The sequence below is a fragment of the Protopterus annectens genome, chromosome 1.part0 (assembly GCF_019279795.1).
Source record: "Protopterus annectens isolate FY-2018-M chromosome 1.part0, PAN1.0, whole genome shotgun sequence".
In the NCBI taxonomy this organism is placed as follows: Eukaryota; Metazoa; Chordata; order Ceratodontiformes; family Protopteridae; genus Protopterus; species Protopterus annectens.
In genome coordinates, this window is record NC_056725.1 from 1,748,226,721 (window position 1) to 1,748,252,067 (window position 25,347).

The 25,347-nt window shown below is 38.8% G+C and overlaps 1 protein-coding gene across 1 annotated transcript in view; it reads left to right on the plus strand.

Moving 5' to 3' along the window:
• IGF2R (insulin like growth factor 2 receptor) overlaps nucleotides 1-25,347 on the plus strand; it is a 2,372,344-nt gene that overhangs the window by 862,379 nt on the left and 1,484,618 nt on the right. The window contains exon 14 of the mRNA XM_044074918.1: nucleotides 25,014-25,151. Coding sequence (XP_043930853.1) covers nucleotides 25,014-25,151 — 138 coding nt within the window. The remainder of the gene's footprint in view (nucleotides 1-25,013; nucleotides 25,152-25,347) is intronic.

Consider the following 25,347-nt stretch of genomic DNA (forward strand, 5'->3'; position numbering starts at 1 on the left):
AGCCTTAAGAAGAAGTAGCAGCATGACACTTGAAAGCAATCTTTCTTGACGTTGTTACATCAGGTGGTTAGCAGTGCCCTCTACAGATACAACTACCCAGAAAGTAAATCTGTAAAACTTCCTTTAGAACTAAAACTTGTAACTTAGTTCATAGGTTCATAGATTATTACTAGGCTAACTGCCCTTGTGGGACATTTTAAGCCTAGCCAGTTACCCCATGTGAAAATCAAACCCTGCACCTAGTGTGGCTAAAACAAAGCCATTGTGCTAAGACAAGCTTAGATCAGCTAATCTGTGCATTAAACAGCACTACTATCAAATCTTAGCACAATCTAACCTAGTCTAGTGCCACGCTCCAGAGGCCAGCCAAGGAGACATCTGTATAACCTAGTCCACAACCTACAGTAGCCCATCCAAATGCAGGTTTGGACAGCATGGATATGCAGTTTCCAAATGTCTCTGTTGCCAGGTTGGTAGATATGTACATTCTGATACAGTGCAGCAATTGTCTCATGTTCACAGACAACCATTTTATCCTTAAAGAAACAAACACAGTATGCAAGAGATGCAGTTAAACATTTTCATTGGAGGCAAAAAGTTTGTGTACAAGTAAGGTTGCTAAGAACACACAGTACATCCAGTGCACATAGTGTCCACCACACACACACAGACCAACCTATGTTGAGGCACTAAAAAGCAATCTTTTCAATCATCAAAGACCTCATAAGCCTATAAATGCAACACCTATCCACAGCAATCACTAAAGCACTCGCCAAAAGCAGCTCAAAACACCACACATACATCTACTCCCAGTGGACTCTGAAGATCAAGGCCCATAAGGCAAGCCAACACATTGCCAAGGACTCTTGTCATAGGGGACTCCATTGTATGACATGCAGATGCCCCACTCACCACACTGAATAGGGAGAAGGTAACAGTTAGTTGCTTATTTGGATCCAGGATCCACCAAGTTATTTATACACTCAAGTTATTATACTACTGGTATGATTCTATCATAGTCCATGTGAGTTTAATGACCTGAAATGTACTTCTCTGGACTATCTGAAAAGATACATTATTGAGCTCTTTATGAATATGCATCTTAGGTAGGCATGTGCCTTGCATTGAGCAGCATTCTATCTTCATGAAGGATGGGTTCCACAGTACAAACAAAAGATTATTGACTTCAGTAATTGGCTTAGTTTCTGGTGTCTTTCCAGCAGGATTCAATATTTGTTAGCATGGGAGGACACAGTTAGCAAACCACATTGCTTTGCAAAGGATGGTCTGCATCTCTTTCCCCTAGGCTTCCAAATACTGGTTAAAACTTTATCCATCACCATAGAGCCTTTTTTGACAATGTCAGACTGACAAACCTACCGATGTAGCAAATAAAACTCAAAGAAACCTAAAGGTGTTAATGTTCAATGATAGGAGCTAAACAAGAGACTCATACTCTTCCAGCGCTCATCACTCTGGAGAATACAGACATCTGTGCTGTTACTGAGAAATGGTTTAAGTCTGCAGAAAGTACTCAGGCAGTGCAATGCTTAAGTGCCTTCTGCACATTTAGACCCATCAGCTGCACAGATCAAGACTAATAGTGGAGGAGTGTCAATCTGTATTAGCAACAAGCATAACTCTTAACGTTGGTTAAACTGGATGATGCTCTGTAATTTATCCATGTGAAAGCCACCATAGGTGAAGTCCCATACCATATCCTAGCAAGCTATAGGTCACCTTCTATGTCCCTAGAATCCCATAGCTCATAGCTAGACTGACTGTAGACACTCACCATTAAACCACACACTGTATTCATGGGAGACTTTACCCCTCTATTGATTGGGAATTGTACACTGTCTCATACTCTCAGGTACAACAGTTTGTGGACTGTATTAACACAGATACCATTGACCCCAGATAGTGTGCACACCCACCAGAGGTTCATACATACTGGACCTGGTGCTCACCAGTATGGGAGAGTGCTGCATCCCACCCCCCCATGTCACACCCTCGCTGGTGAGGTCATACCACAAAGTTGTCTCTTTCAAAATAAACAAAGTAACCTCAGAAACTCTGTAACAGAGAACTACATAGTATCAAGCAACAGTGTCCTCCCAACCCAGAGTTCACAGCAACCCTGTACAGTTATGTAAATGGCTGTATAGAGGCTGCTATACCTACTGGAAGTAAGTCCAATACAAATTATAAAAACAAACCCCACTGGCAGAATATTAACCTTAACAGGGTATATAACAAGAGGGAAGACGTCATGGCTAAAATCAGGAAGAGCAACTCCCATAATGATAGGAGCTCCTAATTAAACTACACAGGAAACTAAGAGTGCTAATTAAGTCCAACAAGACTGATTACAAGATCAAGATAGCCTCGTAGGCTAAAGGCAACCAAAGGGCCTTCTATAGCTATGTTCAAAAACCTCAAAGGCAGCACCCATCAGTGTATTGATCATTTGGTCATTGTTGCCACCTTCACTGAGCAGAGTGACATAGCGAATTTGCTGGCTGACAAATTCAGCTCAAACTTTACCCACCACTCCCCTACCTCTCCCATGAAGTTCTTACTAGCATAACCCAACCCCCCAACTATTAACATGGAGCAGGTTCTGGTGGCACTCACTAAAGCTAAAAACAGAGCCTTAGTGGGCCCTGACAATATCCTGGATGCCTCCTAAATAGCTTGAAACAGGACCTATAAGGACCACTTCAGTCACTTTTCAACAATAGCCACAAAACAGGCTTTGTGAGAATGGAGGACTGCAATGGTTATCCCATTTCACAAGGATGGGCTATCAACTGACCCAGGAGACTACAGACCTATTAGTGTGACTAGTCTAATTTGAAAAGCCATGGAGTGAATTATCATGGACATGATCAGCAAAGACATAGGCAACCTTCAGGCACTGGCCCTGGGTCAATGGTTTTGTAAAGGGAAGGCCATTCCTACTAAAGCTGGTGGACTTCTTTGAGAAGGTCAACAAGGCAATGGATGAGGGGAAACACCTGGCTAAGGCAGTTGATACAATACCCCACTCAGTTATAGTTAACAAGCTCACCAAACTGGGCATAAACCTCTACAGAACTCACTGGATTGCCAGTTGGCTCACAGAGAGGACTCAGGATTGGTAATACCACTTCCACTAAGAGACCGGTCACTAGTGGGGTACTTCAGGGCTCCGTGCTGGGACCACTTCTATTTGACATCTATTTCTTGGAGTTAAAGGTTAATATGAAGGGCATTTGACCGACCACATTCACAGATGACTGAAAATTGGGAGCTATCATAGATTTCACCTTGATACAAACATCTTACAAGAGGGTCTAACTCAGACAAATAACTGGTGCCAGAGTCACAGAATAAAGCTCAATGCCAAGAAATGCCTTATAGCGCCTTTTGAGAAAACTGCCACCCAGGCTTCTCCTTTGATAAGACACCCCTAAGAGTAGATCCGGTAGTGAGGGATCTGGGAACATCTTTAGGCAGTAATCTGACCTTTGACCAACATGTGGCCGAGGCAAGCAGTTTAACAATGTGGAGACTTGTAGAGACTGGTAGAAGAAATACTTTATTCAAACCAAACAGTTCAGTGCTTTCATCCTATTTTTTTACAAGGACTTCATCAGAACTGACTTTAACACAGACAAGAAATTCTTTAAATAACAGATAAAACAGTCATGTGCTGAAAAATCACCAATGAATGACAGCAAACTAAATGAGATCAATTAGCCACTTAAAAAACTTTAGTTTAAGAAGTGAACTAATTGAAGCAGCCTCATTAAGCCCAAGTATTGTTGCATCTAATTTAAGTTGCAATTCCAACTATCTTTTGAACAAATATGCATCAGTAACAAAACATCTGTCATCTTTTAAAACCTGACCAACAGCTAAAAAATTAAAACTATGATCTGGGTTTCTGTGAATATGCCTGCATAAGGCATTCATAGTTTTCTTGCTCCTTACACAAAGCAAATGCTCATAAATTCAAGTTTTAAACAAAGCACAGGTGTGATAATTGGTGCTAAATGTGCCTTGAGCTTTGCAAATTTAGTTATGTCATACTTGGAGAAAGAATTTTGGTTGCCAGTCAATGCTGTAACAGCTGGAGTTTTTATTACAATTACCTGGATGACTTCTGGCAGTTTAATGTCTCATAGTTGCAGCAGAAAACTAAAGCATGAGCTAGTAAAAAGCTGCTCCCTGTGCCCAGACTTAGGGTTGCCGCCTTTCATCGTGGCTAAAACTGGAGTAAAGCCACATCCCTTGCATCACCAGTAACCCCGCCCATCACACCCCCTCTCCTGCCCACATCCCACCCATTTTGTGATGTCACAGTGACATTGCCTGGCAAGAAATGCCCTCTTTTTCCATTCCCGCTGCCTGCTTTAGGCTGATTTACTATGCGTTTCTGTAAAAAAGCATAGTAAATCAGCCAATTTACAAACTCCAATAGTCTGTTTCCGTTTTGAAACAGAATACGGGAGTTTGTACAGTGTTTTTCGGACTAACGGAGAATCAGTTTGATTTCCGGATAGTCCGAAAAAAAAATGGAGGGGTGGCAACTCTACCCAGACTACACAGTTCAATTTCATCCACCTTCATTTGCATATTCTTACTCTGAGTCAGTCACGTAACCAGACATCACTCCCAGGTTGCCCCTGAAAAGAAGCAATTTGTCCACTAGGTTGACCCAGTCAACAACTAGGTAAATTCAAATAAACATGAAGTGGGCAAGCACAACTAAATGAGATGCATATGCTTTGCTTTCACACATTTGAAAACAAACAGCACATGGTGAAGTTTATACTCACAAGGTCCTTCACTCTTTACTGTTAGTTATTGTATAGTTCTCTCAGTCTCACCATGCAAGTTTCTGGTTCATTTGCCAACTTCCTGATTGGCACAAAACAAACCCCTTGTTTTTCTGCTGCTTCGCTAATTTGGGCAATTCACAGTGGTGCTAATATTTCCTGTTTCTGCCACTGTTCAGTAAGCTCATCTAACTGCCAATCTTCTTACTATGCCTTACCTTCTTGTAGTACCAGTCTGTGGTTTCAGTTCAAGCTTCTCCTAATTCTTGTCTGCTGGGTTTCACTGCGTCACTCAAGCATTTTCTCGTGGAACAAGGGAAATGATTTCACTGGCAGTCTTTGTTGGTCCCCTCTTACTTGTATGGGATCAAGAAACCAAGTCCTTTTAACTTTCAAGATGACTGCACACTCATCAGCAGCTTCATTTTGTTTCTCCCGGTGTGAAAACAGAAAATGAGAAAAAGAAGTGTCATGGAAACTGATATCTGGGTAAAATATGGTTACAGGCTATAGTGTTTGGATGCCAGTAAAGAAGAAATTTGGCAAATCTAAAAAAATAAATAAATAAAAATTCATCTAGAAAGGGGGAAGAAAACCACTGGATGGGAATTATTTTGCATCTGTTCAGCAAAAAGCTGTTCAAGCTTCAGCTTTGGTTTAAGAGATGGCTTTCATGAATTTAGAGGAAAAAAATCGAATGTACTCACAGGAGATTATATAGTCTTTCAAAGTTTCATTTATTTTAAACTCCAATAATAAAAAGTTGGAAAAAATAGAAAAAACTTTAACTATACAGATAGGCTGATAAAACTGCAATATTCAGATGCTGAAATGAAGAAAAGGCTGACTATGAGGCTTCTCAAGGAGAGCTGTTTCAGACAATAGCAGATTTAAAATACAGAACTTTCTGCTATACTAGAAAAAAATGGAAATAACAGATTGTATTAATTTTATGAAAGCTCAGATAAGCAACTGGACTGGTATGCCACAACAAGATGTGTTAATTGAAAGGGCACAGCATGTATATGCTCCAAATCTGACCATGAGGAAGCATCCAAGACCTGTATTTGTAAAGATGCAATCATTCCAGCAGGAGGAGTTGATCCTTACAAAACTGTGGTGGAACGGCAAAGTATTGTATATATTGGAGATGACAGAGTGTTTGTGGAAAATGATTATTCCCTGTACACCAGGCATAAGAGAAGCAAATTTATCCCAGCATCCAGATAATATTGATAGGCAGATGTGAGATCCAAACTGCTGTATCCAGCTCTTGTCAGAGTATTTTTGTAGAGGATCAAAGACGTTTTTTATGCAGAACAAGCTAAGGAGGAAATAAAAAAGTTTGTCCAACAGAAAGTGAGCCAGCAAACAAAAGGAGACTCCACTTCTCATTCTTCTGGTAATAAAACGACTTTGCCAATGAAACCTTTTCCACTGTTCCAAAGGAAAATACTTGAGAGACAGAAAAAAAGCATATGAATTGACTAGTAGAATCAGGACTATCTTGGATTTGAACAAGAGTCTAATAGTGAGAGATGGAGATAAGGAAAAGACGAGCAACATTGAAACTGGTGAGTAAATGTGAAAGTATAAAATATAAGTCACATTTTGTGAAATATTGCTTTACATGATTTGACACACACTCCATAGCTATTTTAGATTATGTACCAATAAAAACTGCAATAAAAATGCAGAGTAATGAAGGAAAATGGTGCTTTCCCACCTACCTGTTAAAATAGAGGAATGGGTAGTAAAAATTATTTAAGTTATTTGGAAGATAGACATTTTTTAGAAGGAATAATTAAAATGTGGGATAAAATGAGAAGGCAGTTTAAAAACGGTAGAAATAGGTGAAAGAGATATGATTGAAGAATAATGGGAATTATTTAAAGGGGCTGACAAAAGTTAAAGTATTTAAGAATAAGGAAAATTTTATTGAGCTGATTGGTAAACAGAAAATAAGGCAGTAGTATATGCATGAGTTTAGAAAGATTGCAGTTTTGCACATATTTTTTTATAACTCCAGAGCACAAAAACTTTTAACGCAACATATTGAGCAACAGAAAGTAGACAGGGGTTGTCACTAAACTTTGTAGGTCTGTAACTTGAAAATAACCAGAGATCCTGTATTAAATTGATTTCATAAATATTATGAAAATTTGTATTGAGCAGAGGAATAATAGAAAAGGATGAAGCACAACAACTAATAGTTAAGATGGAAGGAGATGAGATAAAACAATGATGTATAATCAATTTACAGGGAAATCTTCAGGAACGGATGGTATTCCTGTGGAAGTTAGGAAGCTGGGAAAGACGAAAGTGATAAAGAGCTAGAAATTGTTGTTTAGTAGTATTTTAAATGGAGGGAAAATGGTAGCATGTTGGAAGAAATCTGTGGTGGCTGTGTTACCCAAAGTGGGTAAAGACCCATCCAATCCAGCCTCGCATAGACCCATTTCAGTTTTAATCCATGAATATAAAGTGTTTGTCTGTTTTAACTAAAAAATGGCAAAGGTGTTGACAGAATTAAGATATGGATCAGTGTGTTTTTTGTGTAGTGGAGGCAAACATTTGGCAAGATTAATAGAACAGTGATCCAGAGGGAAAATGCATGTAGGAAAATGCCTCTTTTTTAGTGTGCATTGATGCAGAGAAAGCATTTGACACAGTAAGCTGGGATTTTATGAGTAGGCCAGTGGACAAATTTGCATTCCTGTTTGTCAGAAGAAAAAATTCAAACGAGTCACATCTGTCTCAGGTGATGAATTTTCCTTTATTAACAGTTAACCAGATTAACCCAGCATGTTGGCCAACTCCTCTGATCTGATCAACTTGTTTACTGACATCAACTTTTATACTGCAAGCAAAACAACTTTTTGTTATATTTCTGACCGTTGACAGTTGGCTATGAAAAACATATAGGATAAACATGTTTATCACAAATTACCTCAAACCCACAGCTAGTACAGAATGTTCAATTCAACAATGGTAGCTCAAATTTTCCAGGACACACAGCCTGCCCCAGTAAATTAACTTTTACTCGGCCGTGCGTCCTTATCCCAGGCTTCACTGAGCTATAACCAAATCTCTCTATTCTGAAATGCAGAAAACAGATATTATTCAGGTTCATAAGCAATGCTGCATTTTGTTCACAGATGAGGCCCGTCTTTGATAGGCATATCCCAACAAATAACATGTTTATTTTGCAAGAACAGGAAAAAGACAAATAACAGTATGTTTTTAAAACTTTTTCTTTTAACATCCCCGCCCCCCCCTGAAAACACTTTTATTTGTCTTTTATTTCAGCAATATATGGTAAAAACTAAGCTTTTCTTTGCCTACATTACTTCATTGGCAAGACAAATTTTTAAACTTCAATAACATTTGTAAAGAGTCACATTTAAATGTATTTACTTTCACCAGTCTGTTGCAATTGCTGGTACATCGTCTTCGTAACAGCAGTATTAACCAGTCTTTGTAGAAGACCTCTGATACAGGGTATACAACAACAACCACATACCACCACGATAGCCACAGTGACTCCAACATGACACCAGGAAACTGCTGATGAGATGACTCATTTTCCAAACCACGCTTGTAGAAAGTCTGTAAAGAGATTATTTACCCCAGAGTTCTCTGCCAATTCTTCGGATAACATCTCCAAACCTTTCAAAGCTCGAGTGATACTTCCATCAGGCGCATTGGAATATATGTACAACAGAAAGTCCCAAACATCTTGCAAACTCCTCCTTCTTTGGCCAGGAGCATATCCAACGCAATTTGATTCTGCCATGCCACCTGTGAAGTGGCCTCCAGTTCAGTAATTCCTTTCAATGCATCTTTGGTATAGTTCACAAAACGCTGCTGGTTATAGTAAATGTAGTTGATCCAGTCCACATTCTTATTAGGTTGAATCCAGACAAAGATGGATGTAAAACCAGCTGCTATTTGGTTTATTGCTTTGTATTCATCAGGTACACCTCTTGGTATGCCAATGCTATTGATGTAGACACTGTTATCGAAAGATTGCTTCGGTGCCTCTCTTTTTCTCCTACTCAACCACTTCAGCTTTATTTCAGGTTCTCTTACGAAATTGCTTGCTGGAACTGGGAAAATGTAGAATGGCAGGATTAACTTTACAAGTGCACAGGTTCCCCTCCAGGGAATCGTAAGCCTTGATCTGAGTTTGTTGTCTCCCCATAACCACCATACATCTGCTAAACTATGAGTTTGGTTCTCCAGAAATGGATTCTCATTGCCATTCACAGTAACATTGCAATAGTTCTGTCCCATATTGCCATAATTTTTCCCTGTGCCATCTCTGGAAATGCACATATACGAACCTGGATAGGAAATCGCTGCAGGCGGTTTCTCAACTTTGCTTATGACCGGAAAACGCTGAGTTTCATCTTTGCACTTATCTTCAGTTTTGTTGAAGAGTAATTTCAACAGACACGTTAGGTTACCTTCATCTTGCATCAATGGGACTGTTGCTAATTGCTGTTTACCTTCAGCACAAGAAATACAGTTCTCACGATGTGCTTCTCGGGTACTATATCTAACCCAAGATAACCATTCATTATGGTGTACGAATCCCGTCTCTAGTAACAATTGTTCTTCTTTTGTGAAGGCAAAATCTGCTTTATTTGTAGCATTCTTAAGGCTTTGTACTTTAAGTTGGAGGGTCTCCAAAGGATCAGTTCTAGTTGGAAGAGACACTCCGATTCCATAAACTCCTGAATCACTTTCTTGTGGTGACACAATGGTTATAGTAACTACTCCGGTACCTTGGAAATGCGCAATTTTTATTCTTTGTTGCCTGCTTTTATCTTTCTCTGGTATCACTGCACCACTTGTTTCCCATCCATTCACATCTCTTGACCACCAAACACTTGACCAGGACGTACAGTCTCTATTGCACAAGTATTTTGCACGAGTCAAGAAATTATCATTGTTCCATTTAGAACAGTCCAAAATTCCTTCACAAAGTTTCACCTTAAACACAGTATTAACACCTGTTTGCGCTTGCAGCACCACCATTCCTTTTTCTCTTGCAACTGTCCCTTCTCGTATGGACATATTTACTTTCGCCACCAAAATCATCATTATGTGACAGTTCAAGTACCAGTTGAACGTGGCCATCCTCCCTAAGGACTACCTCGCGCCGTTGGTTTCTTCACTGGGTTTGAGACGAACTAACTCCTATTGGGCTAATCCCCCTTTGTAGCCAGACTTTGCGCTCAGAGGTCCGGTGGAGTTTGACCAATATCAATAGCAGAAGGAAGAGCCTTGAGTTTTTTACAGTGGGTGATCTGAATCCACAAAGTCCTCTCAGCGATCTTTACAGCCCTAGGTGTCGAGATAAGTACTTGGTATGGGCCTTCCCACCTGAGGGATGACCAATTCTTTCTCTTCACAATTCGGATCCACACCCAGTCCCCGGGTGCCACGCTTAACAAGGTTTCATTTCTGGAATCTGCAAGGGAGTCATTGGTTACAAGAGATTTGACATTTTGCAGCTTCTTCATATAATCTGCTAGATCCTCACCCCCTCACGTTCCGCTGGCAACTATCCTTGCCACTGCGGGACGTAATATGGTCTCCCAAACAAAAGTTCAAATGGTGTAAGTCCTTTGTAAGAAGGTGAGATTTGCATGTACAGGAGTGCCAACGGAAGGCACGCAGTCCATGACCTATGTGTTTCTGCCATTAGTTTGCGGAGCTTACTCTTCAAGACACCGTTGTCTTTCCACCAGTCCAGCGGATTGGGGATGGTAAGCACAATGATGTTTGAGATCAATTTGAAACACTTGACCCAATTTCTGAACAATCTGGTTAACAAAATGAGACCCATTATCACTGTAAATGCGTCTTGGTAGGCCAAATTGGGGAATTATTTCTATAGTCAAAAGCTTTGCTACTGTTTGTGCATTCGGATGCTTCAGTGGAAAAGCTTCTACCCATTTAGAAAAAGCATCAATAATGACTAAACAGAACCTTTTTCCCTCTGAGGGTGTCAATTCAATAAAGTCCATACAAAGTGTGTGAAATGGATATGGAGGGGTAGGGAATGCCTGCTGAGACTTTTTAACTCCCCCTTGAGCATGATACTTTGCACATAATAAACAAGATAAACAGAATTGCTTTGCATAAGTTGAAAACTCTTTACACCAAAACACCTTAGACACTACTTGAATCATCATCTGTACTCCTACATGGGCAGGTCCATGGCTAACTAATGCCGCATACCTAAAAAGGTTTGAGGGTAATACCATTTTGCCATCTGATGCCCTATACAACCCACTCTGTTGAGTGATACCATATTTTACCCAACAACATTTTTCCTTCTGTGTCATCAATGTTTGCATTACTTTTAGTGTTTCTAAGTCTAAGAGGTGTCCGGGCTCCAAATCATTTTCTTGAGCTGCCTGTTTTGCAGCCATATCAGCAAGGGCATTTCCCCTGGAGACAGGATCTTTTCTGTTGGTATGTGCTGAACATTTACATATTGCTATCTGAAGGGGTAGTTGTACTGCATCAAACAACTGTAAAATTAAATCTCTGTGATTTATTGGTTTGCCTGTCACAGTAACCATTCCCCTATTCCTCCATAGTTGAGCGAAAACATGTACAGTGGAGAAAGCATATTGACTATATCTGTATAAGTTGTCACTTTTTTACCCTCCCCTAAGGTACAAGCTTGAGTCAAAGCCACCTACTCAGCTGCCTGTGCAGAATAAATGTTTGACAATCCTTTTGCCTCCAAAACTTCAGTTTCTGTGGTGACAGCATACCCTACTAGTGTTTTTCCTACAGTGTCTTTCTTTGCTGATCCGTCTACAAACAAAACGAGATCAGAATCTATCAACGGAATATCTGTTAAATCTGGTCGGGGAAGTACTTTGTCATGAATACTCTCTAAACAAACGTGTGGAGTACCTTCTTCTGGAGTCGGCAAAAGTGTCGCCGGATTAATAGTACATCTTTCTATGGTCATATGAGGCTGTGTCAGCAGCACTGTCATACACGACAAATGTCGACTAGGAGATAAAAAGGTTATCTTATCTTGCAAAAGTATAGTAGCTACTGAATGTGGAACCCGCAATTGTAATGGGTGAAACAAAACTAATGATGCTGAGGCTTGTACTGCCATGGCGGCCGCCACCACAGCTTGAACACAATGCGGCAATGCCCTTGCAACAGGATCTAATCTGGAGGAGTAGAAAGCTATCGGCCTCTGTTTATCCCCATGTACTTGTACCAGAACCGAAGTCATATATCCTCCCTTACAATCAACCATTTGTACAAACGGCTTAGAATAGTTCGGAAAACCCAAAACAGAGGATCCTGCTATCAATTGCTTAATTCTAATAAATGCTTGTATTGCCTTATTTGTTCACTGTATATTATTCTTAGCCACCATGGGAGTATCATAGATCAGTGTGGTCAATGGCCCTACTTCCTCAGCATAGTTAGGGATCCAGCTTTTACAAAAATTAGTCACACCTAAAAAGGACATCATATTAGTCATAGGCATAGGTGCCTCAAGAATTGCTTGTTTTCTTTTATTCTCCAATTGTCTACCTGCCTGCGAAATTAAATAACCCAAGTACTTTACTTGTGCTTTCCACAATTATAACTTTTGTTTATTTACCTTATGTCCTTGCTCAGCTAAAAAACTAAGAAGGGCTAGGGTATCCTTTCTACAACTTTCCTGCATGGGTGAGGCCAACAAAATATCATCTACATACAACAGAACCTGGCTTCCCTCTGGGGGAACAAACTGAGCTAAATTCGCAGCCATTTCTTGTGCGAATATTGTCGGACTCTCACAATAGCCCTGTGGCAATCTGGTGTAGGTGTATCTTTTACCTTGATAAGTGAATGCAAACCAAAGTCTACTCTCCTTATGTAGTGGTATGGAGAAAAAGGCATTGCTTATATCTATGACAGAAAAATATCTGTGCTGAGGTAATAAATCATTAAGTAATGTATAGGGGTCAGGGACCACCGGTGCTCTTGGGATCACAGCCGAATTAACTGCCTGTAAATCCTGAACCAACCTCCATGACCCATCCGGTTTCTTCACAGGAAACAACGGAGTATTGCAGGGTGAATCTGGGCATTCAACAAGAATTCCCACCTGTTTTAGCTGCTCAATGACTGGCTTAATTCCTTCCTCTGCATGTTTACTTAGTGGGTATTGGTGCTTACGAGGTCTAAAACCTGACTTTGGAGTTATACAAACTATACCTGCTGTTTTCATCAGCCCTACATCCCCTTTACCTTTTGACCATAAGTCTACAGGTAAGGCACTTAACGCACTAGCCTCCTCTTGAGTTAGGAGGATTTGTCATGCCATTTGGTTGTGCCCAAGTCACCCAATTTAATCTTTGTACCTGAATCTGTTGATCCTTCAACTGACTTTCGGACATTGTGTCCCAATTTGTTACCTTTTTCGCCAAATCTACCCAATGTGTCCCCACTGCTTTGGTAATTGAAATATGTGGGCTATAACCTGAGCGATATAAAGAACTCATTTCCGTAATCAAAGTACAGGTCACTACTGTATTACCTTGCTTATCCCAAAACATATCATTCAAAATTATCCTTGCACATTTGTGCCTAAAGAATTCTTTTTCAAATTCTTTATCCGGACCAGGGGCCTGTCTGTAGTACATAGTACAATGTAAGTGCGCCGCAACCTGTGGTGACCCGCTCCTAGATTTACTTAAAGCTAGGTTGATCAAATCTGTATCAACCCTCCCCGGCTCGTTTGAAATCAAGTCCTAGCTATACCAGTAAAACAAGTCTTGTACTCCTTGTACCACCAAGCCATTCGCCAACCTTTTCGCCTCAATGCCTTTAGGTGTGGGAATTGCCGCTATTTCAAACAAATGCATCAAATCTCTTCCCAGCAAATTAACTGGACAAACTTTCGATATAATTACCCTACACCTAACAGTTTGGTTTGTTTGCGGATCTGTGAACAATAGAGGATGAGACAGTGGTTCCTTATAGATTTTCCCGTTTGCCACTTTAACAAGGACAAACTCATCTGTTTCGCAGTTCGGGGGTAGAACTGCTGGACCCAAACGTGTACGCAATGCACCTGAATCACATAAAAACTCCACTTTCTGTCCCTCAACTAAAAACTCTATCATGGGTTTTTGATCCATATGCATAGCAATACCCAAATTTGCCAGGTTTATGACTTCACAGTCACAATCCCGCCCTTCCTTAATTTCCTGACATTCATCGCAGAGAGTGTCTGCCTCATCATCATCACAATCATTCTCGCTTTTTTCTTCTCTACAATAATCACAATAATGAATTTGGCGCCTTCCTTTACTATCACATAGTCATGTGGAGCCCTTGCTCATAAGCTGTGGGGGGTGTTGCCACTCTTTGCAGTCAGCAGCAAAGTGCCCACGTCTACCGCATTTAAAACATTCTCCACGTTTTAACCTCCCCTCATATTCCTCTGAATGTCCACCCGGTTTATTTGACGTGTCCCATTTCGGGCCCCCACGTCTTTGTACGCCACCACGGCGCCCTTGCCTCCTTTGGTCCTGTACCAAAAATATACCAACATCATCCCCTACTGCTAACACTTGTACTTTCTTTTTTAAATTGAAATGTCGCTCAGCATGCCATGCATATTCAGACAAAGGTTGCAGTCTACATGTTCTGTGATCAACCATATGCTTAGTTATAAAACTATTTATCGGAGCCTTACAACCTTTAAGAAAAGCGTTTTTCAATTGCTGTTCGTACGGACTGTCAGTAGTCTGATCCAGCGGAATCATCATTCCACAATGGTTATTGAATACTTCTGTCAGTCTTACAATATAGCGATCTACAGATTCATCATCATTTTGGATGCACTGATTTATTACTGTCCAATCTGCTCTTGGACGCCACTTATCAGAAATTCTCTTCAACAGATCAGTGACTCGCGTGTCTAACACCCCAGAATTATGCTTTAATGTAGTGCTGTCATCTGCCTTACATGTCCAAGCACCACAAACTAAGTGCCAATCTGGACCCAGGATTTGTCGCACTACTTGTTCTACTTCCAAACCATTTAGATGATAACTTAAACGCATACCAACTATGTCCTCAGAAAACGTTTGAAAATTAACCTTGGGATGAGGAATACCATCCATAGCTCGTTTTATATCCTCGCTAGCCCAGGGACGATAAACTAAAATAGTTGGCTCTTCTCCAACATCCCCTGCTTGTGGGTTTGCAACTTGTATTAAGGGAAGGGCTTCTGAGTGGTCAGAAAGTTTAATGGCCCAACGTCCTTGCCCTGCTGGTCCCGACCTTAACTGCATAGGTTGGTCTACCTGTTGCAAAGCAACCTTGGGTACTATGGGAATTTGCGGGTAAATTGGAGGGGTCACAACATTTCCTTGAGCAGTCAATAACCCACCCTGCTGTACAGATCCCACATCTTCAGACTGATATTGAGGAGGTTCCGCCGGTACAGCAGCAGCAATTTCCCCATACGGTGGAGCAGTTGCCTGCCTTTGTACCGCACAAACTGTATTATCATCTTCCTTATCTAAAAATAAAGCTACTTTTCCACTTGGCACCAGTGATCCCTTTTGATTTATTTTTTCTTTTTCCTGGCACTGTTTTTCTTTTATAGCTCGTTTATTTGCCTCTTCTAACCATTTTTGTGCTTGGGGAAATCCCAATTGTCTTTGTTTTTTTAGTTCTAGTTCCCGCATCTCTTTTCAAATCTCTAACCAATTTTGCACAGGCATTCTTATTCAGTGTACCATCAAAATCATATCTCGGCTTCCACTTTTTCAAAAATTTAACATTATTTTTGTTTAAACCTTTCATATACTTAGCATCAACATTTAAACAGGCATCACTCTCACACTTGCAGCAACTCGAACCCATGTTTCCCCTAGATTTCTTATTTTACCTTCTTTTTTTTTTTTTTTAGGTATTTAGGACTGTATCAAAAATTATTTTACAGGGCTTATTATAAAATGGGACTATCTTAATGGGTGACCTTAACAAAATAATCTTAACAAGTAATCCTACCCATCCTTAACTAAAAATAAAACCTTGTCGACAAGATTAAATTAAAAGAAATTTATTTTTCATCCTACCTGAACCAGATGAGACTCCGTTTCCCATTTTCATTCAGAAACCGTCCCTCAGATAGGGATCAGAGAGCGGCCGGCCTCCTCTCAACGACAAATCAGTCGGAGGGCTTTCAGTCGAGGGAATCTTAAGATGAGAAACCCTCACCTGCACAGGTTTTTCGGTCTCTCTGTCGGTCTGATCCGTATCTTCATAGAGGTTTCCGGTCCGAAGGACCAAAATGTCAGAAGAAAAAATTCAAATGAGTCACATCTGCCTCAGGTGATGAATTTTCCTTTATTAACAGTTAACCAGATTAACCCAGCATGTTTTTCAACTCCTCTGATCTGATCAACTTGTTTACTGACATCAACTTTTATACTGCAAGCAAAACAACTTTTTGTTACATTTCTGACCATTGACAGTTGGCTATGAAAAACATATAGGATAAACATGTTTATCACAAATTACCTCAAACGCACAGCTAGTACAGAATGTTCAAGAAGTACAGAATGTTCAATTCAACAATGGTAGCTCAAATTTTCCAGGACACACAACCTGCCCCAGTAAATTAACTCTTACTCGGCCGTGCGTCCTTATCCCTGGCTTCACTGAGCTATAACCAAATCTCTTTATTCTGAAATGAAGAAAACAGATATCATTCAGGTTCATAAGCAATGCTGCATTTTGTTCACAGATGAGGCCCATCTTTGATAGGCATATCCCAACAAATAACATGTTCATTTTGCAAGAACAGGAAAAAGACAAATAACAGTATGTTTTAAAACTTTTTCTCTTAACACTGTTATAATAATAAGGTGAATTGGGAGGATATATGAAGAGTTGGAAGCAAGAATGTGTGCTCTCCGATGAGTTATGTTTGAACAGAGGAGACAAGCAGTGGTGTCCTCTTTCCCCTTTGCTGTCTTCTTCATATTTTTAGAGCCACTGGCAAAGAAAAAAAGGAATTCGGAAATCCAAGCGTGTAACTGGTATGGTAATCAAGAAAAGTTGACTTCATTTGCAGATGATACTTTGTACCTGATAAATCCCAAAATGGACAAATTGATATTGTGGAACATTTTGAGACGGTTTCTAATCTTTTCATAATATAAAAATTAATGAAGATGAAATAAAACAAAGGCTGTAGTTATAAATTATATACCTACTCATGACTTGGCTCAGTAATACCCATTTTTATGAAGACATAAGATGAAATATTTAGGAGCACACATTAAAAAGGCTTCTGTTATGTCAGATAAGGATGTGTGGAAAGAGACTATACAAAATAAACCTGAGAAACTGGAACCCCTTGTTTATGCATATGTATAGTAAGATGCAAGTAATGAAAATGTTTCAATTCCTTTAGTTTTGTGTACAGGTCAGGCATGTTTTTATCAATCTCAGAAGTTTTGTACAATAATAAAGACCTGAAGGAATTTCTCTGGGAGAGAAAGAGGGCAAGAGTGAAGTGGGGTAAGTTGATCCTACCAATAAAACCAAGGTAATTTAGGATTACCTGATTTGAAAGGATACTTTAGAGGCAACACAGTTAAAGTTTGAATAAACAGCACAAACAGGTTATAATTTAAAGTGGAAAGGGATTGTGATGAAGTTGAGGTTGTTCAAGAAATAAGGAGAGTGAAATGTTGGCTGCAGAGCCACAAGGAGAATAATAACTCCCTTACAGAATATTATATTCAGAAAACATATTCTAAGAACTAAGTCAACACATGAATGGAAAATGGAAACGTTTGCCAGTAAGGATGTCTGTAAGTAGGAGGCAAATAACATTGGAAAGAGGGGGCTGCAATTTACTGGATAAAACTGGATAAGGAACCAGTGTATTGGGAATAAATTACTAGAGAGGGAAAGGTAATAGCGTAGGATGAGGCCAAGAAGTTGTTTGAACTGCAGGTTAGAGACTGCCTTCCCTATCAAGGAATTGATACAAGAGTGTAGGCAAAGAGAAAGTGGTAGGGGAAGCAGACCTCTCAACCATGATTTTGAGGGCAAAATATTGGGGTGCCAAATTCTGAATTTCCTAGGCTGTGTGTGTTTTTAACAAAACTCCATGTCATCGGGCATGCAGTATTGCAGACTAGTATGTGAGTGGTGAGTGCATGCCGTAGCTTTCTTCCCCTAGGCTCCTCCTTACAGTACAAACAGCACAAGTTAGTTTACTTATTTAATGTCTGCAGGCAGCCTTCCCCCAGCTCAGCTCCTCCTCCAGCCCAGGTAAAACAGCAACTATTAAATTAAGTTATACAATCAATGCATTTTACCTAAATGGGTAACGCTGTGTTAATTTATTTGATTGCGTGTTTCTACCTGCCTAACGGCTGAACTGTTGCTTAAGCATGCAGGATGCTTTTACTTAATAGAGGTGTATTGTGTTTTTATCTGTCTGGCTGTACAGTGTACTTGCTTTTTACTTTAGCATGCCTTTTCCATCCCCAGGAGATATTTAATGGCTAAACTGTGCTTATCGGCAGGAGATTACTCACTTAAGCATGATGCCTTTACCTTTTACTTTAACAGCTGAACTGTCTAAGCGGGAGAAACATGGCAGGAAAATGATTTCTTAATTTATATTTAAGTTGTGCTTGTCGGCAGAGAAAGTAACTTTTACTTTGAGGCTTTTATTGAAATAAAGTTAAGCGTTAACAGATTCAGTTAGACTTCTTCAGACAAACTGACAATTGTTTTTGTCAGTTTGTCTGTTATTTGAATCTGTTAACGACTATTTCAATAATATTTCTCAGTTTAAAGTTCGTGGTTTGTAACTTTTTTACTTTAGCAGAATGCCAGAATGGGTATGCGGACTACGTAACTGTGCTTTTCTGCAGAGAAATGAACTTTTTAGCATGCCTTTTCCAGGACATTTTAACAGCTGAACTGTGCTTGTCGGCAGGAGATTACTCCCTTAAGCAGGATGGCTTTACCTTTTACTTTAACGGCTGAACTGTCTGAGTGGGAGAAACACGGCAGGAGAATGATTACCTGATTTATATGTAAGCTGTGCTTGTCAGCAGAGAAATTAACTTTCTTTAGCAGAATGGGTGTGTGAAATTGTGCTTGTTGGCGGAGACATGAACTTTCTTTTTAGTTTAGCATGCCTTTTCCAGGAGATATTTAACAGCTGAACTTGTCAGCAGGAGATTACATGATTGTATGTTAAGAAGGATGCCTTTACCTTAATGGCCTGGGCGGGAGAAATGGCAGGAGATTACATACTTTCATATTTAAGAGCTGATTAGAGATGTGTGTTGAACTTTCTCTCTACTTTAGCAGAATATTACTTTCATATATTTAACAGCTGAATAGAGATGTGTGTTAAACTTTATTTAGCAGAATGCCTGAACTGTCCTTTTACATAAGCAGGATGCCTTTATGTATGTGTTGTCCTTTTACATAAGCAGGATGCTTTTACATGTGTGTTGTCCTTTTATATAAGCAGGATGCCTTCTTTGTGTGTGTGTAATGCCACAGTTAGCTATGACTGCTGGTTAGAGTTACTCAGACTCAAACCCAGTATCTTAGGTATAGGTAGCAAAAGCCTCAAGTCTCTACCCATACAACCACTTGTGATTCAAAGAGTTAGCCATAGTTCTCAACTGTCCAAAGTTTTATGGAATGTTTGGCTCCTACTTTTGGTCTGTTCCTCTTAAAATTTGTGGTTTTCTGGCAAGTCAGTGAGAAGTTAAACTGAATTCACTAAATAGCCATGTAAGTTTCAGTCTTCCTATTTTAAAGGAAATGCTAATGCATGGTAACACAAAACACACTATTCTAGCAACTTTTTTTAAGATTATACAAGCAGTGTTTAAAAATATCTTCTCCCCCCCCCCCCGGTTTTGGGCTTTTGTCCCTTCCCCAATAAAGTTTGGGTGTTTCCAGATTTCTTGTGCTGCAGCCTACATAGTTCTTCAAGGGTAGAGAAGTTTAGTGCTGTTTATGCCAAGTTTGTTCATGTGGTTAGTAGCATAACCGGTAGAATACTTGCTTTTGATGCAGAAGGCTGTGGGTTCTACTCCCACAGTATGTAAATGGATTGCTGATAGTGTACTGTGTGCTGTACTTTTAAAGGGGGTGGAATGCTGCAGTCCTGAGAATGTCCTCTTTGGTGGAGATACCTAGTAACTATGAACCTATTATCAGTTTGCCATGCATTTCCTATGGCAATATTACTATGTTATCATTTTTTTTAATGTATGTAACATAGGCAGTTTATTCCTCAAGGGCAACACCAACAGGCACTTTATTTGTAGATGAAATTAAGTTGTTTGCTAGCATCAACCTCATTAGTTACAAATCTTACAGATCTTGTGAATGTGGAATTATTAGATGACTTGTACTTCTGCAGATATTGTGCATATTTACTGATACTGGTGGATTGTAGAAGTTTTGAGTAGACTTTTATGATGGAATTTAAATGTTCTGAATTGGGCAGTTTTGTCATTATTGGTTCATGCATTTTGTTTCATTGCTTACTGGAAAAATGTTCAAAACAGTAAATTTAAACACTTTATCTGCTGCACATTAAAAAAATAATTTACTACACGGTCTAGAGTGGGGCCATATTTTGTTCAGTTTGCATTTGAAAGTTGGCATCCCACAATTCCATTGAAGTGGGTGGGGTTACATAATTATGTATGCAAATTGTATGTTAATCACCGTACAGATTTGTACCTATTTTTCATGGGACTTGTCCAGAATTTTGATGTTTCCAAGTTGAGAGGTATGAGGGGAAGTCCTAAGTGAAAGACCTGCCCTGGTAAAATTTTTAGTCACTTCTAGAATACAAGCTGCTTTTACAAATAGGGTAATTAATTGGGCATATAAAATATTGCATGTTAACTGTAAGACTCAATCAGAGAAGATTAGAAAAGCTTGAGAAGAGAGACTAGGAAAGAATTTACAAGGGAAAAACAGGAGGATGTATGTATGGCTCACGTATACAACAGAGTCCAGAAGGTCTATGATTTTTGCTTGGAAATGTTTGCATAGGTATTTTTATATCCAAAGCAGGCTTCAAAGACATTTTCCTCAGGTAGACAGCACATGTTGGAGGTGTCATGGGGAAACGAGGGATAACTGGGAACATATTTTCAGGGAATATAATGACCTATCAGATTTTAAAATTCCCTAGAGAGTGCTCTGTCAGAAATATTGGAGGAGCAAATGGCTGTAACTAAGGAAATTCATCTTTTGAGCTGGACAAAGGATCTGAATTGCCTAGACATGGTAAGGCTTTATTGAGTTTAATTCTATTTTCTGCCAAAAAAGTAGCTACTAGAAAATGGAAATCAAAATCTAAGCCAAGTGTATTTGAAATATTGAATGTTGTAAAAAAGATAAACTGGAAGAGGGATGTTTAGAAAATGAAAGGCACACATTACATAAAAATGCAGTTTGGGGAACAATACATACATAATGATGTTCGGGGGGGTGAAGGGAAGGCAAAAACTGAGCGATTTATATAATGCTATTTTGAAAAATATTTGTTACAAAGAAAGAAAAAGTGTAAACTATAATGTGTGTGAATGGAAAAAATATTAATATTCTTTCTTTTCTATTAATATATTAGTGTCTATGTCTTTAAGTGCTACTGTAATAAAGGTGATAAAAAAGAAGCCCTTTCCACCTTTGTAACCAGAGTTCTGTTGACTAAATTTTATCTCCTCAAAAGCTAGTTCTACCTTCTACATATGATTTCAACCCACCTGGAAAAAAATATTCTAAAGACCTATGCATATTGACCTTTGAATCTTAACCTACCACATGACAGATATTAGTGATTGGGATACACTTTTCCTCTTTTGTGGAAGAAAGTGTGTAGTCATTTTTTGAAAATATCCTAGCATCACCAATATTTAACACCTTTTCCTTTTAGCATAGGTTTGTCAAAAGCATCACCTTCTTTTGGTATGAATAGAGTCTAATACGAATCTCTACATCTTAGTTAATGAAGGGCAGTCAACTTTTAACTCAGTCATACCTGTAAATACTTTAGATTCTATTTCTAGACCAAGAGGGTCTATTTTTCAGTGACTTTCCACTTCCAATATTCAGCAACCTTCCACTTCTGCTCCCTTTGTAAACGGTGTTGCCTAGTACATCTCCTTCTTTAGTGTTACTAGGTTCTGGAAATGCTGCAGGTTAACAGTCTGTTTCTCATTCTCCTCAGGTCTTTCCTGCTCCTCTTAATATCACTTTCACAGAGAATCCATCTAATGTTGAAAATGGCCCCTCAACCTCTTTTTTTAGAGCAAGAAAGGGATGCACCTCAAGAAAACACACAACTATTGAATTACAGCAGAAAAAAACAGAGGGAGAGTGAGAGGGTCCTGATTCTTCCAATTGCCACCTTAGATACATGGTCACAAGGAGCAGCTGCAGATAAATACAGACTCTGATTTGAGGTCTTCTGTCTACAATATTATTTATGAAAGTGTTACTCCTGGAGATGGTCTTTCTGATGTTTATGGTGTCTCTTAATGTGATATTAGTGACTCAGTTCATACTTCTGTTTTCAGTTTGTCTAGTAATGTATTATCTGAGAACCATTTGAGAGTGTTTGTGCAAAGGATTCACATTTATCCTTGCACAAAGGGCTAACTTGTCTAGTCTTTTGTTAGACCTCAGATTATACACTAGGAAGTTAAACTTGAAGCCGAACTTCGATGAATATAACATTGGCACACAAAGCACTCAATCCCCTGTTGTTTCTGTGTCTCATAAAAACAAATTGGACTTATTCATTCCTAAGAAAAGGAGTCTTTACAACACCCTTTTAAACAATACACTGACTACCTTTTTAAGAGTATGTGAGGATAAACAATACACTGACTACCTTTTTAAGAGTATGTGAGGATGATGTTGGGAATACTCTTTTTTCTGAATCCAAAGAAAAATGGTTTAATTTAACTGATTATGAAAGGAAAGCTCATATTGATCTTTCACAAGATGACAATTTGAGAGTCATGAAAGCAGACAAGAGGACTGGTATTGTGGTAATGGATCAATATAAAATAACTGATAACTTGATTAATGATGATTGTTATGAAAATGTTACACTGGAAGCAGTATACCAACATTTTGAACATATAGACTATACTTTAAAGTCTTTGGTAGAGGATCAAAGTATTACTGAGGATGAGTTCCAATTCATGTTGTCCCCTAATCCCAGTTTAGCTAAATTATTTGGTATCCCGAAGATGCACAAGAATGTTAGTTATCCTCCTTTTAGATTAATAGTTTCTAATAAACGTTCCAAGACTGAATGTATAGCACATTACATAGATTTTGTTTTAAATCCTATAGTCCAAGCCACCCCTTACTATATTAGGGATTCCTGGAATTTTTTTATTCTTGTTACCTTAGTTGTTGTAGCTTTATATGCCAGAATCCATCACAGTGATGGTTTAAACTATGTTAAGCAATTACTATTCAAATATGTGAAGTTTCCTAGAAAGAAAATTGAAACCTTGAATACCCTCATGTCTTTAGTTTTGCAACATAATTTTTTCCATTTTAATAACATTTATCGACAGGTAAGAGGAGTGGCCATGGGATCGAAAATGGCCCCAGCATTTCCTAATTTGGTTTTGAGTGAGTGGGAACTGGACACTTTAATACATTTGCCAGGGTTCTACTTGATTACATTTTATAGGAGATGCATAGATGATATCTTTTTTGTTTGGGAGGGTAATGTAAGTCAACTCAAGGCATTTCTGGAATCCCCCCTCTGAAAGTATTGGTTTCTTACAGTTTGTAATTGCTAACTATGGTGACTCAGTTTCTTTTTTTAGATACCAACATTTCCATTGATAAACAAAAGATGTGATTTTCTTCCACTGTACATAGGAAGGAGACGTTCAGAAACAATTACCTTGATTTCAATAGTTCTCACCCTTTTTTCATGAAACAGAATGTTCTCAAGGGGCAATTTATAAGAGTTTCAAGGTTAACTAGTAATGATGATGCCTTTGAGAGAGAGAGTCTAATTTTCTCACTCAGTTATTCTTACAAAAGAATTACCCTTTAGGCTTAATTAATTCTGTCAGAAGCAAAATTCGGTCTGAAAGGTACACCAAGTTTAAACCTATTTTAAGATTTGGTTTTGTGCCAGTTAACAATTCTAAACATGCTACTTTGTCTGAGCATTCATTGAGTTTCCCCTTACCAGTTGGTAGGGATATGAAAGCCCTTAGAGAGATTGTATTGAACAATTGGAAGATCATTATAAGTGATCCTAATATTATGTTTACTCTAGGTAAGGAGCCTTTGTTTTCTTATAAAAGAACTAAGAATTTGAAGGTTTTTTTTTTTTGAGAATAAAGATTTTCTTTTTCACTTGTTACCCTTATCAGACAATTCTAAACACAGTGGTATACACAGATGTGGCAAACGATCTTCCTTTTCACTTGTCACCCTTATCAGATAATTCTAAACACATTAATATACACAGATGTGGCAAATGTATTTGTTGTAACTACATATTCAATGGAAAGTTTTATGCTTTTTCTCATGGTGATAAGAAAGTGTCTTTTTCTAACTATTTTCATTGTAACTCAACTATGGTTGTTTCTTGTCCTGTCTGTTCTACATGTTCTTGTTTCTTTGTTGGTAAAACTGTTCACAGACTCAGCGGCAGAATCAAGGAACATAACTTTGCTATCAGAAACAAGGACCACTAGAATGCTTTGGGGAAACATAGCACAGTTTGCCCCAACTTTACCATGTTCACATTACTTGTACTTGAACAAGTTAGAAGAATTTTTTGGAGATGCTGACTGCAAACTACAAGTACAGGAGCTTAAATAGCAGTTATGCCTGAATGCAGAGTTTTTTCCTGGACTCAATGAAGCCTTTTAAAATGATGGTGGGATGACTTAAGTGGATTTGGAATTGGAAAACTGGTAGTCTTCCATTGAATTCATATATATGAACTGTTACTGAACTGTTAACAGGGGTTTAGTGGGATCGGTTCAGCTGACTCAAACTATTTTCTAAATGACATGCATACAAAAGTTTTAATGGTGAATTGAACTTATGATTTTGTTATCTTTGTAGGTGACCTAGAAAGTGCTCCATTGTTCACGAGCACTAGTTACGACCAGTGCTTGTACGAGTTTGAGTGGCATACTGCGGCAGCTTGTGTTTTGTCTAAAACAGAAGGAGATAACTGCAGGGTGTCTGATGCGCAGGCAGGTAAGCATATTAGATGCAAAACTGGAATCACTTACTTTACATGAAGATGGAAAGAAAAGACCTGGAAAAGTATTGCAAAGTAATTGTAAGCTGGTCAGCTGGTTAACAGTATATTTCTGATATTTAAGCAAATGCATGTGTTAGTAAAAACATGCAGAGTGTTTAGTGGGAGTAATAACTGTTTTGAAACTTAACA